The 21,784-nt window shown below is 38.4% G+C and overlaps 1 protein-coding gene and 1 pseudogene across 2 annotated transcripts in view; one reads left to right on the top strand and one right to left on the bottom strand.

The window, feature by feature from the left end:
- USP32 (ubiquitin specific peptidase 32) overlaps positions 1-21,784 on the bottom strand; it is a 204,690-nt gene that overhangs the window by 141,056 nt on the left and 41,850 nt on the right. For both annotated transcript variants that reach the window (XM_088828648.1, XM_055400253.2), the window contains exon 2: positions 6,743-6,870. In XM_088828648.1, the coding sequence (XP_088684774.1) occupies positions 6,743-6,870 (128 nt within the window). The remainder of the gene's footprint in view (positions 1-6,742; positions 6,871-21,784) is intronic.
- On the top strand, positions 864-1,216 carry LOC129539558 (V-type proton ATPase subunit G 3 pseudogene; annotated as a pseudogene).

The raw sequence follows: 21,784 nt of genomic DNA, 5'->3' as shown, positions 1-21,784 counted from the left end.
GATGATAGTCTTAAAGATAATAACTACCATATACAAGGTAAACATAAACCCATTCCATTTCTGATACAAACAGACATTTATTATGTAGACACTCAATAAAATACAGCTATATTTATTCCATGGGCAAGCAGAAAGGGGGAAAAGGATAACAATGAATATGCTTTCCTTCTACATTCACCCAAGTTTAGAAAACTTGGGTTGTTATTTTTCCCACCATGTAGAATTCATTTTATAAAAAATTTGCAGGTTCTATAGACAAAATGGGCTGAATTTTATCACCTAAATTTAGGCAGAGGTTTTTTAACACTCTCAACTATCCATTAAATCAACCTTATTTTATAATACCAATTAAGGAATATGCTATTGGATAGAAGCGTCTTATCAAGACTGACTTGAAAAAGATACCAATTATTTTCATTATTTACTTCATTAGTCATGTCAGTAGCTCACTTAATATACCCAGGATTCAAAATAAGTGATTATGCATAAGTTATTTTCGACAAGAGTAATTTTTAGTACCAATGTAAGTGAGTAACTTCTTTGACATCTGGCATACCACTTAGAACATTCATAATTTATGTGATGTATTTGACACGCAATGTTTTATACAAGGAGTTCCCTAGTCCCATTATGCTTAATGACATGCCAGCTCTTCTACTATAAACTTTGTTTTTCAACAGTTTATGAAACTGTTGAAAAACTGCTCTAGGATAGCCCACTCTGTCAGGCCATTTGTAACAGGCAGTTATGCTTAGAACTCACTGTTGACACAACAGTGTGAGCTGTGCAGTGATTTTTTTTAAGGATGACTAGATCCATCACTTCCTAGAGTCACAGAAGCTGCCTGACTTGAAGCTGTCACCATGACCAGCCAGTCACAGGGACTCCACCAGCTCCTCCAGGCAGAGAAAAGGGACAAGAACAAACTCAAGGAAGCCAAGAAGAGGAAAACCAAGATGATTGCACCAAGCCAAGTAAGAAGAGATGGCAGCTTTGGCCAGTACAGAATGCAAAATCAGCAGTTTCAACAGAAACAGGCTAAGATAATGGGCTGTCAGAAATAACATCTCAGGAGAAACAGAAGTGGAAACACTGAAGAAGATAAAAGAACTGAATGCAAGCTACATCAAGTCCATGGAAAGTGTAATCAACGAGCTTTTAAGCACCGTCTGATGTGAAACCAGAAATCCATCCGAACTATAGAACGGCCAACTAAATGTGCACCCCATGGTTCAGTAAGTGGTATCTACAGACAAAAGAAAAAATTGCTCTAGGATAAAACTTGGCAGTTAAGAACCATCAAGACAATAATGTACTTTTTTAAAAAGTCTATATATAATTTTACAAGAAGAGAGTGATATATTCTCTCACTATCTTCATCTAACAGAGCCTTTGGAATCTTTTTTGACCAGTCATACAAAGAGAAATATTTTTAAAAAATAAAATAAAATTTAATAACTAGCATGAATATTACACTATGAACAAAAGTGATTCAGTTGGACTTCCTTGGTGGTCCAATGGCTAAGACTCCACCTCCCAATGCAGAGTGACCAAGTTCAATCCCTGGGAGAGGAACTAGATCCCACATGTCACAACTAAGAGTCTGTGTGCCACAACAAAGACTGAAGATTCCACATGCCACAACCAACACAACCAAATAAATAATTTTTTTAAGTGATGCAGTTAAGATAAAGACCAGTGGATATTTTACAGATTCTAGTTCCAAGGAAAGATTTTAAATCAGTAACCTGTTTAGTTTTCTCCTGTTAGCCATACGGTCAAGATTAGGATTTAATGTAACAAATGAAAACATTAGTTGCTTTTCTCTGGTTGATATGTTGATATATTACTTTAGTATAGTCAATGATCAATAGTAATAGTCAATGATCAACAGCATCAAGAGATAACAGTCAATGACTAGAGTTGTCAAGAAAGTTGTTACCCATGATGCTAGTAAATCCAACATAAAGGAATATAATCAACAATACTGATCAACAAATATCAAAACTAACAAAAAAGAAATCACAAATCAGTATTCTATGGGTAGTCCCCCTAAACCTAGACTGTCTAGTAAATGCGTTATCTCGAGTCCCAAGGGACATCTAAATGCAATATGAATACTTCAGCATAAATTTACCAATACTAATGGAAAAATATACTACTAATCAGTTGCTTGTTTGCACATGTTGATCACTATGCTAAAAACACTCCAGGGTCTGTGATTGCTTTTGCTTAAAATGTGCATTTTCCTCTAATTTGGAAAAGATTTAATGTTCAAAGAGGAGTATGGTTTCAGCATCCTTCTGCACAAAGATTCCAAAACTACTTTTCCTTGCTCTTGATATTATGTTATTACTACTACTATAAAGAAAAGCTCTGATTAACTAGGGAATATTCTCCATCCACAATTGGCAGCTTATAGGGGTTCTGTGGCTTTTCTTATATAGGGGGGCTTCCCTGGTGGCTCAGACAGTAAAGCGTCTGCCTGCAATGTGGGAGACCCGGGTTTGATCGCTGGGATCTGATATTGGTGTTAAAACACGACTATTGCCTCAAATCATTATTTTCACAATCTCACCAGGAGTAGGTGACCCTCTTCACCTAGATTTAAGGCCCAAACTCTCCAAAGGATTTTAAGAAAGATCTCACAATGACTATACACAGTGGAGTGATTATTTCCTTAGCTTTGCAACTAATCACTTTGTTTAGAAATCCCCTCATTTCCTTTGATTTCCCTGCAACTAGAGAATACAGGGAGGTGGGAGGGGGGTTCAGGAGGGGGAACTCATGTACACCCGGGGCGGATTCATGTCAATGTATGGCAAAACCAACCAATATAATATTGTAAAATAATTAGCCTCCAATAAAAAATAAAAAAAAAAAGAGAATACAGATCTTCCATTCTATGAGTCTGCCTACCCACTATTATCTAAATTCAAATTTCAAAACTATCTGCCCAGATTTATACTTCCATTCTACTTCAAATGTACTATTTCCTCTTTAGCAAATAACTATGTACTCTGCAAGGATGAAACATACTCACAAATTCATTCCTTTTCCCAAATACACACAAAAGTTGATGAAATCTATTAACCTGCCTGCCTTGGAGAGATGCCTGAAATAAGCAAAAGGCTCCTTTTATATAAATGCTGAAACTGTTCCAGAACTGAGCGTAATCGGGGTCAATCGTTCTTTGAGATTACTGTATGAGACACTATACAGACACCCGTTCCATAAGAAAACACCAGAGATCAAAGTACTTAATTCCTTACAGTACTTTAAAACTTACACTATGTTATATGTACTAATCAATAGTCACATGCTAAAGTACTCCTCACTTAAAATAAGCCTAGGTCAGTAAATAATAGGATAAATGAAGCTCACCACCATCATCACTAAAAGCATTTATAAAATTCTTTTTGTGCTTAATACTGTGGTAGAATTTACACACAAAAATGTGTAAGCTGCAAAGAAATTGAAATTTGAAACTATCACTGTATATTTTACAATTTAAAATTAAGATCGTTCTTGTCAAACAATTACTTTAGTTATTCTCAGTTCAGTTCAGTCGCTCAGTCGTGTCCGACTCTCCCAGTGATAATTTTTAACACATAGTCCAAAGGACAGAGACTCTTGAAATAGTTTTGGGTAAAATGAAATTTACAAAATATTCACATATAAATGACACTCCAGGGAGTTCCATTTTCACCTTAGCTGCAGAAAGCCTGAGAGAGTGTCACTCCTAACCAAAAAACAAGAAAAAACTGTTTAACTATCATCTTACGTTTCTTGAGCATGTAAGAGAGCTGAGATAACAGGGAAACCTGTATTTGACATTTCAAGGACAGATTCCTCCAAAACAACAGGGGGAAGAGGCAACTACTATGCAAGCAAGTAAGAAAAAAAATCGGCTAAAATTTTAACAAAAGGGCCATTAATCTATTTCCTGTTTCTATAGAGTTGGCTATCCTGGCAATTTCACGCAAATGGAACAAGAAATTATGTGGTCTTTGTTTGGCTTCTTTGACTTTGAATGTTTTAAAGGTTTATCCATGAATGTAACAGGAAACTTCACTCCTTTTTTATTAACAATATTCCTTTCTACAGATACACCACATTTTGTTCTATTGATGGACATTTGACTTGCACACTGAAAACTATAAAACATCACTGAAAGAAATTAAAAATCTAACTCAATGGAAAGGCATTCTAATTTCATGAATCAGAAGATTTAACATATTGTTAAAATGGCAGTACTCTGAGTCAATGCAACCCTTATCAAAATCTCAGCTGCCTCTTTTGCAGAAATTGAAGAGCTGATACTAAAATTCATATGTAAATGCAAGGGACCCAGAACAGACACAACTTGAAAAAGAATAAAGCTGAGGAGATGACACTTTCTGATTTAAAAACTTGCTACAAAGCTAGCGTAATCGAGATAATACAATATTGATGCAAGGACAGACAGAAATCAATGGAATAGAATTGAGAATTCAGAAATAAAACTGTATGCTTATGGTCAATTGATTTTCAACAACAGTGATAAGAAAATTCAGTGGGAAAGAATAATCTTTCCAACAAACCATGCTACGACTGTAACTATCGAGAAGAAACTTGACTCCATACTGAATCCATTCCTTTATCTCTAACCCTTGTGCTTTGCTGCCTCTGCTTAATCATGCAGGCTCTGAACCATTTGTAAAAGAATGCTGCTATAGCCTGAAACATACAGGAGAGCCCATTCTCAAGGGTCACTCATATAGAGATAAAAAGTTGTAGAATGGAGAATAATAGTTATCTCATAGGAGGTCTAGGAACATTGTGATCAGACCTGCCTGGACAGCTGTAAGAACAAAGGTACCAAAAAGTTTGCAACAACCTGCCACACCCTCTCTCCCCTTTCAGTATAAAAGCCTAACTTCTAATTCAGGTATAAGACAGTTCTCTGGGACACTAGTTGACCATCTTCCTGATCTGCTGGCTTTTCAAAAAAGTCGTTATTTCTTGCACCAACAACACATCTCTTGATTTACTGACCTGTCATGCAATGAGCAATAGGAGCTTGGACTTGGCAACAGGACAACTAAAAAGCTATTTCCAAAAGAACGAAGTTGGACTCGTCGCACCATACACAAAAATTAGCACAAAACAGATGAGACCTAAAAGTAAAAGCTAAAATTCTTACAGGGAAAGAGAAGAGTAAATCTTTGTGACCTTAGTTTCCCAGACAAATCAAGGGATGAAAGGAAGACTGGGTAAGCCCATCAAGAGAGTGAATTATGGAACAGGTGAATATTTTTGCAAACCATGTATCTTATAAGGGACTGGGATCTAGAATACATAAAGAACTCTTACAACTCAAGTATTAAAAAGACAAACAACCCAATTAAAAACTGGACAAGGACCTGAATGGACATCTATTTAGAGGTATGCAGATGGACACATGTAAATCTTTATACATGATCCAAAGAAATAAATCAGATATTCTAACCTAAGTTTTCTCGGCACCACAAATTTAAAGTCTGACAATTTTGACTTTAAGGAAGAAGCTGAAGAAAAAGAAAGGCTTAAGTTAGTATATATTTGAATTTGGAAGAATGTTGTTTTAATTATTATGGATTCAGTTTAAATCCCTTCCTCTAATTGGCAACTTATATTAACTCGTTAAATTGCTAGTTATAGCCTAAAATGAAAATTTCTAAATTCTAAATTTTTATATTATATTAGCATTTAAGACAAAACAGGAGGATGAATTCATACTGAAAGAAAGGTCCCAATAAATAGTATTAGGAAAAAATTAATTGTCATAAATCTAAAATAAAGACAGCAAGAAAGTACATAATAATTCTACACAATACATGATAAAATTAATACAACATATATCCCCACCAAGAAAAAAAGCAAAACATACATAAAAAAGCAATAAGTGTACTTTCTATATTATAAACCATAAACTCAAAAGCACATAGCACAGGTTAGAAACTGCAACTGTCACTAATTAGGAATAGTGAATTAAGGTTTATGAAATACAGTAAGCTTAAAATTTTTATTACAATTTTCACTTTTTATTCATTGTATTCTCATTTCACCTTTCAAATGACATATTACATAACTATATATATACCTAACTGTATATATACTTTATTCACTGTATTAGTCAGTGAATTTAATGTTAGAAAGGGGATATTTATACCAACTTAGTCTACGGGGTCACACAGAGTCGGACACGACTGAAGTGACTTAGCAGCAGCAGCAGCAGCTCACTGTATCTCTACCTAAAAATTTTTCACAGAATCTAAATAAGACTTTACAAGTTCCAATAAGCTAGTATTTCATATACAACACTTAATTTTACAGAATTAATTTAATTAGGTTTTACTATATGGATGTTATGTATATGGAAAGTTTTAAAACTCAAAGTTTATAAAAACACTCCCAACATAAAAAGGACATGTCAGAGTGACAAAGTTCATAAGAATAAGAAGCCAGTTATATAAATGGTCCCATGATTATGATCTGCAGCTCTTAAAGATCAGAAGTACACAGAAGCAGAGCTGCACTCCTGCAGTTCTCCCATTTGGCCTCTAAGAACACAGCCATATTGACATCTAAAACAAGACCTATTTACCTACTCAATAAGAAAAAGAAAGGGAAGATTAAATCGGTCAAGACCAGGAGAACCCTCCAGAATTCAGACTGGTGGATAACTACCTCAAAGGAAAACTTAGAGCATGAAGATTACCTCGGCAACTTTTGGAGGCACTCCATCCCCAAGCACTTCCCTGATGAAGCAGTGCTGGCCCATGTAATATGAGAGTCCACAAGTCCTCTTGAAGGCATCTTTCAGTCGTTTCAGCTCTACATCTGTAACTGCAATTCAGAAACGAAGATGGTAAGAAATCTGGGGAGAAAAGATGTCTCTCAAAATCTTTACTTTTTTTTTAACCCAGTTCCTAACAAAAACTAGCAAATATTACTTCTCTTCCCAGATAAGTAAAATAAATCCAAAGATATTTTTCATAATTCTAATATTTTCAAATTTAATCTTAAAAATAAATATGAAAATTCTTGACCCACTGTCTTCAAATGGCAGGACATTAAATTATGCATACAAATTCTAGGCAGGGGTAAAGAAGAGGTAACAATTAGCAGGTAAGCTGAATGGCATTTGGCTCTGGCATTCATACCTTTTTAGCAGCAATGTACTCATTTCCTCTGGAATAAAAATTATATTATTTGTACTCTTTGAGCACATATTTATCCATGCTCCCAAGTTTAGCTTAAACTGTATCATCCTCAACAAGAAAGTAACCTATAAATAGATGATGCTAATAAACTATAATTTTTAGCCATCCACTAACAAAAAAATTACTGAGCCATTACTTTTAGGCAATGAAGCCTTTCACTGAATAGAACAATCTCTATCTACAAGGAGAGAAAAATACTCTTTAGTACTATGCAGTTAGTGAAAGTACCACAAATGGTACCTTTAGCCCATGCTAGAGAAGAAAGATAAGACTTCTGGATGGAAGGCTGGATGGAAATTTAAAGACTAACCCAAGCGAAATGGACAAGGGCATTCCAGGCAGAGATAATAGTTTGTTTCAAAGTATACAGAGCATGATGTATAGAGTTACCAGGACAAAATGAACAAGGCTGGGAGTAGTAAAAGATAAACCTAAGGCAGTCATTGACCAAGTCATAGAAATTCTGTTCTGACACAATAGGGAAGGGATTCAGTCAGACACAATACAGGTATGAACTCCAGACAGACAGGAAACAGAACAGAGATAAAATTCAGGCAGTTTACCAGTTCTGTGGTGAGCAAAATGTGGAAGCAAAAGGTGGACTGCTACTATGAGAAGAAAAAGGAGGAGCTACTCAGGAACCATTTAGAAGGAAAAGTCATCAGAATTTGAAACGTAACTGAAAAGTAGAAGCAATGTAGAATAACATTCAGGATTCTACCCTGAGAAACTTTGACGGATGGTCTTAGCATGTAGAAAGGGAATGTAAGAAAAAAAAGTGAGGAAGGAAAATGATAAATAATAAATGATTAGTCATGTATGGATGTGAGAGTTGGACTATAAAGAAAGCTGAGCGCCAAAGAATTGATGCTTTTGAACTGTGGTGTTGGAGAAGACTCTTGAGAGTCCCTTGGACTGCAAGGAGATCCAACCAGTCCATCCTAAAGGACATCAGTCCTGGGTATTCATTGGAAGGACTGAAGTTGAAGCTGAAACTCCAATACTTTGGCCACCTGATGCGAAGAACTGACTCATTGGAAAAGACCCTGATGCTGGGAAAGATTGAGGGCAGGAGAAGAAGGGGACGACAGAGGATGACATGGTTGGATGGCATCACCGACTCAATGGACATGAGTTTGGGTGGACTCCGGGAGTTGGTGATGGACAGGGTGGCCTGGCGTGCTGCAGTCCATGGGGTCGCAAAGAGTCAGACATGACTGAGTGACTGAACTGAACTGAAATGATAAGGACATATTGAAAATGAGCAACCTTCAGGAGACCCACTGAGTTTTTACAGTTATGAGTGTAAAGTTTAGGAAAGGTTTGATGAAAGTCATGAGCATGTAGCTGGCAATTAAAGTCATGAATAAAGAGCACAAATGAGATAGAGATAAAACTGGAAGAAAGCAATGCTTACAGTACCTGCTGAGAAAGAAAAACATATTCAAACAAGACTGACAAGGAATACTTAGGAAAAACAAAAGCACAGTTTCCAAAGGACAAGAAGAAGGGGCTGGTCTACACACTCAAGTAAGGCAGAAAGGGCCAGCAAGATAAAGACTGAAGAGTGCCTGGCACATAGATTATCATTCAAGAAAATCTGTGGTAGGGAGGGCAAGTTCACAAATTCTACAACCTGTAGGGCAATGAAAAAACAATAAGAACTAATACTCGAATAAGCAGCTATAGAAAAGTATAACTACTAGATGCTTAATTCATTAAAAACATGAATTCATAATTTTAATATCCTCAATTTACTGATTTTCCCCCCTTTTTAGAATGCAAAAGAGAAAAAAAAAACAAAGATAATTTTATAAATTAGTTATGGAGAAGAAATTACTTCAGCTACTGGAATACCTATTTCTTCAGTATGCCTCTTTTCATTAATGGCTTTACTAACAAATTAGGATGCTCGTAGTCCAGACGAGGAGACAAGAAAAACCAATCATTGTGATACAAAATGATAATCTATACACTGTTGGTTACAGATATTTTAAGGAATGCTTGATAATATGTTAAAAAAAGCAATGATGACTGATGACTAATGAATCTATTCATTTATAACATGAGAAGACATACACATAAACTTTTTAAAGCATTTGTAAAAGTAAACAGGGCTTCCCTGGTGGCTCAGTGGTAAAGAATCCGCCCACCAAAGCAAGAGACGCAGGTTCAATCCCTGGGTTAGGGAGATCCCCTGGATAAGGAAATGGCAATCCATTCCAGTATTCTTGCCTGGGAAATCTCATGGACAGAGAAACTTGGCGGGTCACAGTCTATGATAGCCAAAAGAGTCAGACACGACAGAGTGACTAAAACAACAACAAAAGCAAACAGACAGACTGAATAAGCTACTGTATAGGCACAAAATAGACTATCAGACACTACAACACTGCCAGAGATTCACATTTACTGAAAATAAACAGTATTTTTATTAAAAAATAAAGTCTGACAATTAGTTCACCTGTAGACAAGGAATACCTAAAAGTGTTCACTGTACAAGTAAAACCTTGAAAACTTTCAAAATAAAAATTTAGGCAGGATGGAAAACAAAAGAGAATCAAGCCTAGAAAACTTAAGGTATGAAAACATAGTATTAATGCACTTATTTTATTTTAGAAAGAAAAGGCAATTTCTGGAAAAATTAGAAAGTTCAACACATGTGGGATTTTTCTTTACCTCCTTTCTCTCTACAGACTTCACTAAAATTGCAGCAAGAATAAAAAAAGGACACAAACTCACAAGGACAAAGAAAACAGGAGAAAAAAGAACTGAGGAACTATGAGACAGTCAATTTTTTTCTGGGGAACATTAGTGTCTGGAGTAGTGGTGACTGACTTAAGCCGACCCATGAAAATCGAAACCTAAGCAATCGAAACCAATTGAGAAATGTGAAGAAGAAAGTAAACTAACTTCCCCTGTCTAGAGCACCAAAAAAAGGCTCTGGAATTCACTGTACCAATTACCACAAAAAAAAAGGGAGGGTAGCAGTAAAAGCGGAATGGAAGAGAAACTGGTTGAAAGTTACAAGAGAAGTGCTTAGACTAATCTCAGGTCCCTTAAAGCACAACAGTTAGGCACCAAACTACCATCTAGCCACCGTACACCACTTTTAGATGTAGATACATATCAAGAAACGACACATTCTCTGAGACACTGAGACAGAAAGGCTCCATACTCGACCACACCAGGTTTAGCTGACAATTACAGGAAGGACAATGAGGTATGAAAAAAGGTGAAGATTAAGTGAGCATCTGCATCTCACTGCCCTCCTTCCCCTATTCTGACACATGTATCACCTGGGCAGATTCAATGAGTATTCTTCTTTGAAGAAAGTAAATGATCCTAGAACAAAGACCTACTTCTACTGACATGGGGTGAGGGGGATGCCTCCATTCCCCTTTTAAAAATGGCTGGGTTCCCAAAAGGAAAATCCACAAGTCAACAAGGGATATACTCAAACATATACATCTTCCAATCAATCTTTTAATGTATAAATATTTAAAATAAGAAGTCACTTTGATAGTCATTATACAGTTAAGCATATACTTAACCTTATGACCCAATTAATTCCACTCCTTGTTAATTACACAGAAAATACTGCACAGAAATGTACATAGGAGCTTTATTAACAATAGGGAAAAAAACTAGAAACAACCACCCCTTGGATAAAGGAACAGGTGATGAAGTAAATGCGGTATACTCATACAATGGAATAGTATTCTGCAATAAACATGAAGAAACCACAGTTCCATGCATCAGCATAAATGAATCTCAAAAACTACACTGAGCAAAATAAGCCAGACACAGAAGAGCATATACCATATGACTACATTATATATAAAAGTCGCAAAGAAGCAAAACCAGTTATGGTGTCAAAGACAGTGGTTGACAGGTAGTGAAGCAGAGAGTATGTGACTGGAGTTGTAGAAAACAGATACCTGCAGAAAGATAGGAGGGAACTATTCTGAGGTGTGGAAATGTTTTATATACTTGATTGGGGTGGTGGCTACAAAAGTGAACAACTGTTCACTTACTGAATTCTTAAAATCTATGCATTTTATTGTATATAAATTATGTATCAATAGCACAGACTGAAAAAAAAATGAATGAACAGTCAAGGAACACCAAATATTGAGGACGATTTTAATAAGAAAATTACCAAGACTAACATAATAGGGGAAAGGAGGGGTAAGTACAAAAAATGATGAAGGATGAAAAAAAGTGAAAACCTCCAAACATTCTCAGAAAAGGAGAATAAGAAAATTACATCCAAATAAGAATAGGGTACTATAAAAATATAACAAGGAAAAAAAGTACAACACTGTCTTGTACCTTTCCAGAAAGCTATAGGACACCGTCCTACAACAAAATGAGGGGGTAAACAGAGGAAAGAAGACAGATCCAGGAAACACTGCAGCAGTTCAGTTCAGTTCAGTCACTCAGTCGTGTCCAACTCTTTGCGACACCATGGATTGCAGCACACCAGGCCTCCCTGTCCATCACCAGCTCCCAGAGCTTACTCAAACTCATGTCTATTGAGTCGGTGATGCCATCCAACCATCTCATCCTCTGTCAGTCCCTTCTCCTCCCGCCTTCAATCTTTCCCAGCATCAGGGTCTTTTCCAATGAGTCAGTCCTTCATATCAAATGGCCAAGGTATTGCAGTTTCAGCTTCGGCATCAGTCCTTCCAATGAATATTCAGGACTGATTTCCTTTATAATGGACCGATTGGATCTCCATGCTGCCCAAGGGACTCTCAAGAGTCTTCTCCAACACCACAGTTCAAAAGCATCAATTCTTCGGTGCTCAGCTTTCTTTATAGGAGTACATCAAAGCTGTATATTGTCACCCTGCTTATTTAATTTATATGCAGAATACATCATACAAAATACCGGGCTGGATGAAGCACAAGCTGGAATCAAGATTGCCGGGAGAAATATCAATAACCTCAGATACACAGATGACACCCTTATGGCAGAAAGTGAAGAAATAAAGAGCCTCTAAATGAAAGTGAAAGAGGAGAGTGAAAACGTTGGCTTAAAGCTCAACATTCAGAAAACTAAGATCATGGCATCTGGTCTCATCACTTCATGGCAAATAGATGGAGAAACAGTGGAAAGAGTGACAGACTTTATTTTTGGGGGCTCCAAAATCAATGCAGATGGTGACTGCAGCCATGAAATTAAAAGATGCTTGCTCCTTGAAAGAAAAGCTATGAGCAACCTAGACAGCATATTAAAAAGCAGAGACATTACTTTGCCAACAAAGGTCCGTCTAGTCAAAGCTATGGTTTTTCCAGTAGTCGTGTGTGGATATGAGAGTTGGGCTGACTACAACAGGAGAGAGGTAAAAGAAATTTCCAGGATGATTACGGTATCTGAGGAGGACAGCTATGCAGTAAGCATAGAGAACAAGACCAGATTAGAAATGATGAAAGTACTCCAGAATGAAAATGGAAAGTCTGAGAGTAAACTAATATATCAGACCACAAGGAGAATAGCTTAAAGAGGTATTTCACCTTCAAAAAATAAATCTTGGGACTTCCATGGTGGTCCAGTAACTAGGACTCTTTGCTCCCAATGAAGGGGGCTCAGGTTCAATCCCTGGTCATGGAACTGGATTCCACACGCTGCTACTAAAGATCCAGCTCAGCCAAATAAATAAATCTCAAGGACTGGTTTTACTTTAGGTTTTTCTTAATCTAAGGAACCATAGAAACATTTCAACTACACCTATAACACTCATTAGAGTTAAGAAACCAACTGGAAGCTTACTGAAAAGTGAAAGTGAAAGTCGCTCAAACAGGAAGTATGAATAAAAGACAAGGGAATAAGGGAGAAAGTTTGCTCTTCTCATATCAAAACAAATTTTCAAGAGAATTGAACACAAACCTCATTTAACAAAAAGCCTTGATTTCAAGACATCTCAGTTTTCAAAATATTCAATTAGTGAGAATTAGCAACTCACAATCAAATACAAGATATGGTAAGAAAAAGAAAGTACTTGATAGTCACTTAATGATTAGAAAGTACTGATAAAAGCAATTACACAGAAAAGGCAAATACTGAAACAGAAACAAAATAAAGATTATGGTGTTTACCACAGAACAGAATCCCTCCAGTAAGACCCTCTGAAATGAATCAGTCAATCAATCATTAATTAAAGGTTACTGGGCCCTTACTGATCACATGCCCAAAAACTGCGCTAGGCCACGAGGAACACAAAACTAATAAGCCAACTTTGCCTTCGAGGAACTCAGCCAAGAGATAGACTCATGAATAAGCAATGACAATACAGTCAACATAAAAGACATAGTTGTGTACAGAGGAAGAACACCTAAAAAGGGGAAAGAGTGCTCCCAAACTGCATTACTAAGTACACTAAGAGCAAAGCAGATAGCTAGTTGTGTATCTAGTGACTATTTCATATATATATATTTCATATCAAGATCTCTTTATTGTGATTTCTTCTCACATTTGGCCATCCACAGCATGACATTCTCAAGACCTAGCTGACCTATAATAAACCTAATATAGCAACTTATCAATACAAACAACCTAATCACCAGTTATGTTTATAAGAGAAAACAGTTGTCTTAGAAATGAAATTGCTGAGTGAAAAAGGTATGTTCATATAAAGACTTGATGTGCTGTGTGCTCACTCAGTCGTGTCCGACTCTTTGTGACACTATGGACTGTAACCCACCATGTTCCTTTGCCCACAGAATTTTCCAGGCAAGAATACTGGAGTGGGTTGCCATTTTCTACTCCAGAAAATCTTTTCAACCTAGGGATCAAACCTGTGTCTCTTGCGTCTCCTGCATTGGCAGGTGGATTCTTTACCACTGTGCCACTTGGGAATAGAGAAGTAAGATTTACAGGTTGTATCAACTGATGTAACAGTGACTCAGTGGCTAGATTTGGTTTAAACCTAACCACAAATCTGTGTTTCCTGGACAACTTCTCATCCAAGACTTTCCCACCCTCTCTCATTACTTGGTTTTCTGTGCAGGATAAAAGCAACAGTATACTGTGTGAGCTAAGGGGAGAATGCTGAAGTCACTCCAGGCAGTCTATATCCCAGTGCAGGACTACACAGTCAGGGTGGTGGGCACTAACAAGAAACTTGTGCTTCTTTAATACTCTCCACTATTTCTAAACCGAATTTCATTTGATCTCTACCATCACTATCAATAAATACTGTCCAAATAAATGAATATACATGTGTAATTCCAACGCAAAAGGCCAGAAACATAAGGCATCTCCTTTGTACCTGACTATTCTCAGATCCGACACTGGGAAAACAAGTTGTATGAATAAAATATTCTGTAGCTCCTCTGTTCTGGAACACAAGTTCAAGAATAAAAGGAATTACTGGTGGTAGTATAGACTAATGATGTAAAGTTCAAAAACAGAAACACTGGTAATATAAATGATGAAGTGGGCCAGGTAGGGTCTGTGGAACCCTAGAAAACACATATTCCTTCTCCAGCATGAAGCTGCTACTAAGTTCCAGGCCTAGGCTGCAATGTAGCAATGAGGAACCCAAGAATGTAAAATTTTTGTGAAATCTCTCTACTTCAAAAGTATTAGCAGTTAATAAAAAAAAAAATCAACCAACATGCAGTCTTAATATGGCCCACCAGCTGCCAAGTTTAGAAACCTCTGGTCAAATGGTTATAAGCACAAACAAAACATACATATATTTGAATCTAACACTGTCACTTACGTGTGTGTGTGTGTATACATATATATATATATATAAAGAAATAAATACAGGAAAAGAATGGATGTTCAATAATGACAGTCTAGGAGGAGAGGAGGAGATTTCCAGCAGCAATGAGAGCAGCCCTGTTCCCCTTCCACTCCTAACTCTGGAAGAAATTTGTGAAAATGAGGTCTGGAGGAAGGAGGTAAAAGTTCAAAAAAGAACAAATTTGTTCTGCCCCTCTCCTTTTTCCTCCTTACCTTCAGACTAATATTACCATCCCAGCAGACCCACCTAACCCTGGAACAAAGGGAGGGAAGGAAAAGAGAAAGCGAGGAGGGGAAATATCAAGAAAAAGGAGGCAATTTCTGCAGGTGTGACAGACAAGCATAGAGAAAGTACTGTCATTAATTGTAAAGAAAGCACCCAAGTCAACTCTTAGTATCCTCAGGGAATCGGTTCCAGGACAACCGCCGCCACTCCACTCACCAAAATCCAGAGAGGAACAAAATCTCTTATATAAAACGGTGTAGTATTTGCATATGATCTAAAGAAATTCTCCTCTAGATTTTTTTTTTAAACTCTGTATTTTAAATTATCTCCATATCCTTTCTAATGGGCTTCCCTGGTGGTTCAGTGGTAAAGAATTTGCCTGTCAACACAGGAAATGGAAAGATACCCTAGAGAAGGAAATGGCAAATCACTCCAGTATTCTTGCCTGGGAAATCCCATAGACAGAAGAGCCTGGCTGGTTACAGTCCACGGGGTTGCAAAGAGTTGGACATGACTTAGCAACTAAACAATTCCTCATAATACCTAATACAATGCAAATGTGAGGTAAACTGCAAACACAATGTAGATGATATCAATATATAAATAGCTGTCTGTATGCAACAGGACTGGTAAATTGAAGTTTTTTGTTTTCTGGAACTTTCTGGAATTTCCGCCCCCCACCCAAATACCCTTCTATAGAGGGTGTTTTTAAATGGATTTTAAAAATATAAGGCCTTGACTGTGTAGATCACAACATATTGTGTAAAATTCTCAAAGAGATGGGAATACCAGACCACCTTACCTGCTGCCTGACAAACCTGTAGGCAGGTCAAGAAGCAACAGTTAGAACCAGATATGGAACAGTGGACAGGTTCAAAATTGGGAAAGGTGTGCGTCAAGGCTGTATACTGTCACCTTATTTATTTATATACAGAGTACATCACGAGAACTGCCGGGCTGGATGAACCACAAGCTGGAATCAAGATTGCCAGGAGAAATATCAGTAACTTCAGATATACAGATGACACCATCCTTACAGTAGAGAGTGAAAAGGAACTAAAGAGCCTCTTGATGAAGGTGAAAGAGGCAAGTGAAAAAGCTGGCTAAAGCTCAACATTCAAAAAACTAAGAACATGCATCCGGTCCCATCACTTCATGGCAAACAGATGGGGAAACAACGGAAACAACAACAGACTTTATTTTGGGGGGCTCCAAAATCACTGCAGATGATGACTGCAGCCATCAAATTAAAAGATACTTGCTCCTTGGAAGAAAAGCTATGACAAATCCACACAGCGTATCAAAAAGCAGAGACCTTACTTTGCCAACAAAGGTCCGTCTAGTCAAAACTATGGTTTTTCCAGTAGTCATGTACAGATGTCAGAGTTGGATCATAAAGAAAGCTGAGCGCCAAAGAATTGACACTTTTGAACTGTGGTGTTGGAGAAGACTCTTAAGAGTCCCTTGGCGATCAAACCAGTCAATCCTAAAGGAAATCAATCCTGAATATTCACTGGAAAGAATGATGTTGAAGCTGAAGCTCCAATACCTTGGCCACTTGCTAAGAGTCGACTTACTGGAAAAGACCATGATCCTGGGAAAGACTGAAGTCAGGATAAGAGGACAACAGATGATGAGATGGTTGGATGGCATAACAGACTCAGCTGTCATGAGTCTGGGCAAACTCCAGGAGATGGTGAAGGACAGGGAAGTCTGGCGTGCTGCAGTCCATGGGGTCACAAAGAGTTGGACATGACTGAGCGACTGAATAACAAGAAGAAGAATATAAACAAGAGCAGAAAAAAACATTTCACTGTTGTTTGTCTGTTTCCAGTTACACAGTAATCCAAGCATATTCTGAATGGCCCATATAGCTACATAAAATATCAGGAAAACTGAACAAAACTATGTATTTCAACTTATTATACACAGGCAGGGCTTCCCAGGAAGAGCCAGTGGTAAAGAACTTGACTGCCAATGCAGGAGACATAAGAGATGTGGGTTCGATCCCTGGGTCAGGAAGATCCCCTGCAGGAAGGCATGGTAACAACTGACTCCAGTATTCTTGCCTGGAGAATCCCATGGACAGAGAAGCCATTGGGTCCAAGCAGGCTACAGTCCACAGGGTCACAAACAGTGGGACACAACAGAAGCAACTTTGCATGCATGCATACACACATACACAGGTATCCCCGTTTCCAAAAGTTCTCTTTATATCACTTCACTTTTAATGAGAAACCTGCATTAGCACCTGTTTTCGTTAACCAAAAGAAATCTGAGGATGCTTGCTTTTATGAAAAAAAGGTGACAAGAGAAAACAGCTTTCAGCATTTGTTTTGCAAAGGACTATTAGAGAGGCATCATGCACCACAAGCAATGAGAGGGGCACGGCCACGCTCCTTCCCTAGGCACTCCACCAGCATCTCAGCATCAAGCCACCACAGCTCTGAGCTCTGTCTGTGGGCACTGTTATATCTTTATTCCATAAATTCTTAATCCTGGAATCACCTGAGGCGCGATGAAAGAATTCTGATGCCCAGACTCCAACCCAAAATAAACTGAAGTCTATAAGTAGAACCCAGGGGTTCAAATGCTTGCTAAATAAATGAATACATAAGTAACATCCTAATAACACAAAGTAGAATATAATAAATAGCCTAAAGGGTAGAAACAAGTGATACAGGAGTACAGAAGGTTACAGAGGAATCTAGGAAAGTTTCATAAAAGGGGGCCATTCTCATGTGAGAAAATTAAGAATTAGCCCAAGACAGAGAAACAGGAAGAACAGTCAAGTATCAGGAAGGGATTGGGCACAGAGGTCAGAGGATGTTAGGCATGTTTAGAGCAGGGGTCCCCAGTCTCCAGGATCTAAGGCCTGGTGATCTGAGGTGGAGCGGATGTAATAACAATAGAAATAAAGTGCAGAATAAGTCACCTCAGTCATCCCCAAACCATCCCCACCCCCACCCCTGGTCTTCCACGAAATGGGTCCCTGGTGCCAGAAAGGTTGAAGACCACCAGTTTGCAGGACAGTTTGAGAGGCTGGAATGCAAAGTGTGAGAATTATGAAAGAAAAGTATTGAAAGAGAAGTGGAAGGAATATCTAGGGTGATAAATATGCTAATGAGTTTTTATGTTTTCAGGAGTTATTCTGGTAAGAGTGTGAAAGAAGTATCATAAAGTGTAAACTTCTAAAATTTGGAATGCACACCTTGAAGCTAATGAAAAATTAAATCTAAGACTTCTATGTTAGTGTTCACTGTTCATATGAACACAACACATTCCACGCATAGACCCCAAATCAGATCACAAGGCCTTAGATACTGGAGGTCTGGGGACCCCTGCTCTAAATATTTGAAAAAATTGAAAAAGAAAGCCAAAGAGATATACATTAGCCCTCATACAAATCCATCCCTCCTCATTTTATGTGATCTTCCAATAACAGAGAAGAAAGAAGGGCCACTGGGCCCTGATTTGAGATCTCCAGCATTATGGAAACATATTTGCCAAAATTCCCACCATCAGTTTCTGGCCTAAGAAAGAAATGATGCAGGAAGCAGAAGTAGAATAAGGTTGAAGAAATGAAAGCAAATGAAATAAGAAAGCTAATAAAGTGAAAATAGAAAGGCTAAAGAGAAAATATTAGACAAAGAGGCATCGGAAATCAATATACATTTCATTGGTAACCCATATTTAACTATACCCAAATTTAACTAGGGTGGTGCTTCAGCACCCTGAACCCCTAAAGTTAATCAAAAGTCAACCATAATTACATTTCTGTTATGGATCAAATGTATGTGTCACTAACAAAATTCATATACTGAAGCCCTAACCCCCAGTGTGACTGTATTTGGAGTTAAGAAGTCAGTTCAGTTCAGTCATTCAGTTGTGTCTGACTCTGAGACCCCACAGACTGTAACACTCCAGGCCTCCCTGTTCAACACCAACTCCCGGAGTTTACTCAAACTCATGTCCATTGAGTCGGTGATGCCATCCAACCATCTCATCCTCTGTCGTCCCCTTCTCCTGCCTTCAATCTTCCCCAGCATTAGGGTCTTTTCAAATGAGTCAGTTCTTCACATCAGGAGGCCAAAGTATTGCAGTTTCAGCTTCAACATCAGTCCTTCCAATGAATATTCAGGACTGATCTCCTTTAGGATGGACTGGTTGGATCTTGCAGTCCAAGAGACTCTCATGAGTCTTCTCCAACACCACAGTTCAAAAGCATCAACTCTCTGGCACTCAGCTTTCTCTATAGTCCAATTCTCACATCCATATATGACTACTGGAAAAATCATAGCCTTGACTAGATGGACCTTTGGTGGTAAAGTAATGTCTCTGCTTTTTAAGTTAAGAAGTAACTCCTGTTAAATGAGATTATAAGGATGGAGCCAATCAGATTAATGCCCACATAAGAAGAAACATGACTCACAGTGTCTCTAAGACCTTCCCACATACATAGAAGGCCATGTGAGGAGCTCAGAAAGAAGGCAGCAGTCTGCAAGCCAAGAAGAGTCCTTACCAGAAACCAAACTCTCCTAGAATCTAAACTTTTGTAGACTTTCACTCTCCAGAACTGAGACAAAATAAATTTGTTTTTTAAGCCAACCAGTCTATGATATTTGTTATGGTGGCAGTATTGTTTAGTCACTCAGTCGAGTCTGAGTCTTTTGAGACCCATGGACTGTAGCCTGCCAGGCTCCTCTGTCCATGGAGTTTCCCAGGCAAGAATATCAGAGTGGGTTGCCATTTCCTATGCCAGGGGATCTTTCTGACCCAGGGATTGAGCATACATCTCCTACATTGGGAGGCAGGTTCACTACTGCTGTGGCACCAGGAAAGCCCTTTGTTATAGCAGCCCAAGCTGTTTAATATGTACAGAATTTGGTACTGAGAAGTGAGCTGCTACTGTAACAAATGTATAAAAATGAGGAAGCAGATCGTAAAGGAAATCAACCCTGAATATTCACTGGAAGGACTGATGCTGAAACTGAAGCTCCAATACTTTGCCACCTGATGCAAAGAGCTGGCTCATTGGTAAGGACCCTGATGCTGGGAAAGACTGAAGGCAAAAGGAGAAGGGGGCAGCAGAGGATGAGATGGTTAGATAGCATCACCCACTCAATAGACATGAATTTGAGCAAACTCCAGGAGACAGTGAAGGACAGAGGAGTCTGGTGTGCTGTGGTCCATGGAGTCTCAAAGAGTTGTGCACGACTTAGTGACTGAACAACAACAATGGGTAGAGGCTGGAGGAGTTTTGAGATACTTGATAGAAAAGGCTTAGACTGCTGTTAAGGAACTGTTGGCAAAAGTATGGACATCAAAGGCAATTTTAGGGCGAGTTCAGGAAGAAGAGGGCTACAGACAAAGTCTCCAACATCTTGAAGAATACATCATTAACAGAATGTTGGTTAGGAATATGAATGCTTAATGCCAATCTGGTGAGACTGAAACCAGGTCCCACCTAAACCAAGTTCCCCTGCAGAGTTTATGATTAACCTCTATCCAAAACTTCATTCCCGGCTGCTATCAAAAAAGTCTACAAGCAATAAATGCTGGAGAGAGTGTGGAGAAAAGGGAACTTTTGTCGGTGGGAATGCAAACTAGTACAGCCACTATGGAGAACAGTGTGGAGATTCCTTAAAAAATTGGAAATAGAACTGCCATATGACCCAGCAATCCCACTGCTGGGCATACACACCGAGGAAACCAGAACTGAAAGAGACACGTGTACCCCAGTGTTCATCACAGCACTGTTTACAATAGCCAGGACATGGAAGCAACCTAGATGTACACTGGCAGACGAATGGATAAGAAAGCTGTGGTACATATACACAATGGAGTATTACTCAGCTATTAAAAAGAATACATTTGAATCAGTTCTGATGAGGTGGATGAAACTGGATGAAGCCTATTATACAGAGTGAAGTAAGTCAGAAAGGAAAACACCAATACAGTATATTAACGCATATATATGGAATTTAGAAAGATGGTAACGATGACCCTATATGCGAGGCAGCAAAAGAGACACAGAGGTAAAGAACAGACTTTTGGACTCTGTGGGAGAAGGTGAGGGTGGGATGATTTGAAAAAGAATAGCATTGTATATTATCATATGTGGAATAGATTGCCAGTCCAGGTTCAATGCATGAGGCAGGGTGCTCAGGGCTGGTGCACTGGGATGACCCTGAGGGATGGGATGGGGAGGGAGGTGGAAGCGGAGTTCAGGATGGGGAACACATGTACACTCATGGCTGATTCATGTCCATGTATGGCAAAAACCACTATAATATTGTAAAGTAATTAGCTCCAATTAAAATAAATTAATTAATTTTTTTTAAATGTCCCTTTCTTGTACCACCCCTGCCCCTCTTGACCGAGGAGCATCAAAGAAAAGGAGGAGACTGACACCAAGTGGGACCTCACAGAATCTTCCTGGGTACTAGCCCCTCTGTGTCCCTCTCTGTTTTGGCCAAAGAGGAGACTCAGGTAGTTAACAAATAAAGTGGAAAATGCCAAAACAAAGGAAAAGCGGTCAAGCAAGAAAAGT

Source organism: Moschus berezovskii, chromosome 20 (assembly GCF_049115385.1).
Source record: "Moschus berezovskii isolate FMDL1 chromosome 20, NW_MosBer_1.0, whole genome shotgun sequence".
NCBI classification, from domain to species: Eukaryota; Metazoa; Chordata; class Mammalia; order Artiodactyla; family Moschidae; genus Moschus; species Moschus berezovskii.
This window is presented reverse-complemented; position numbering and strand designations above follow the sequence as displayed.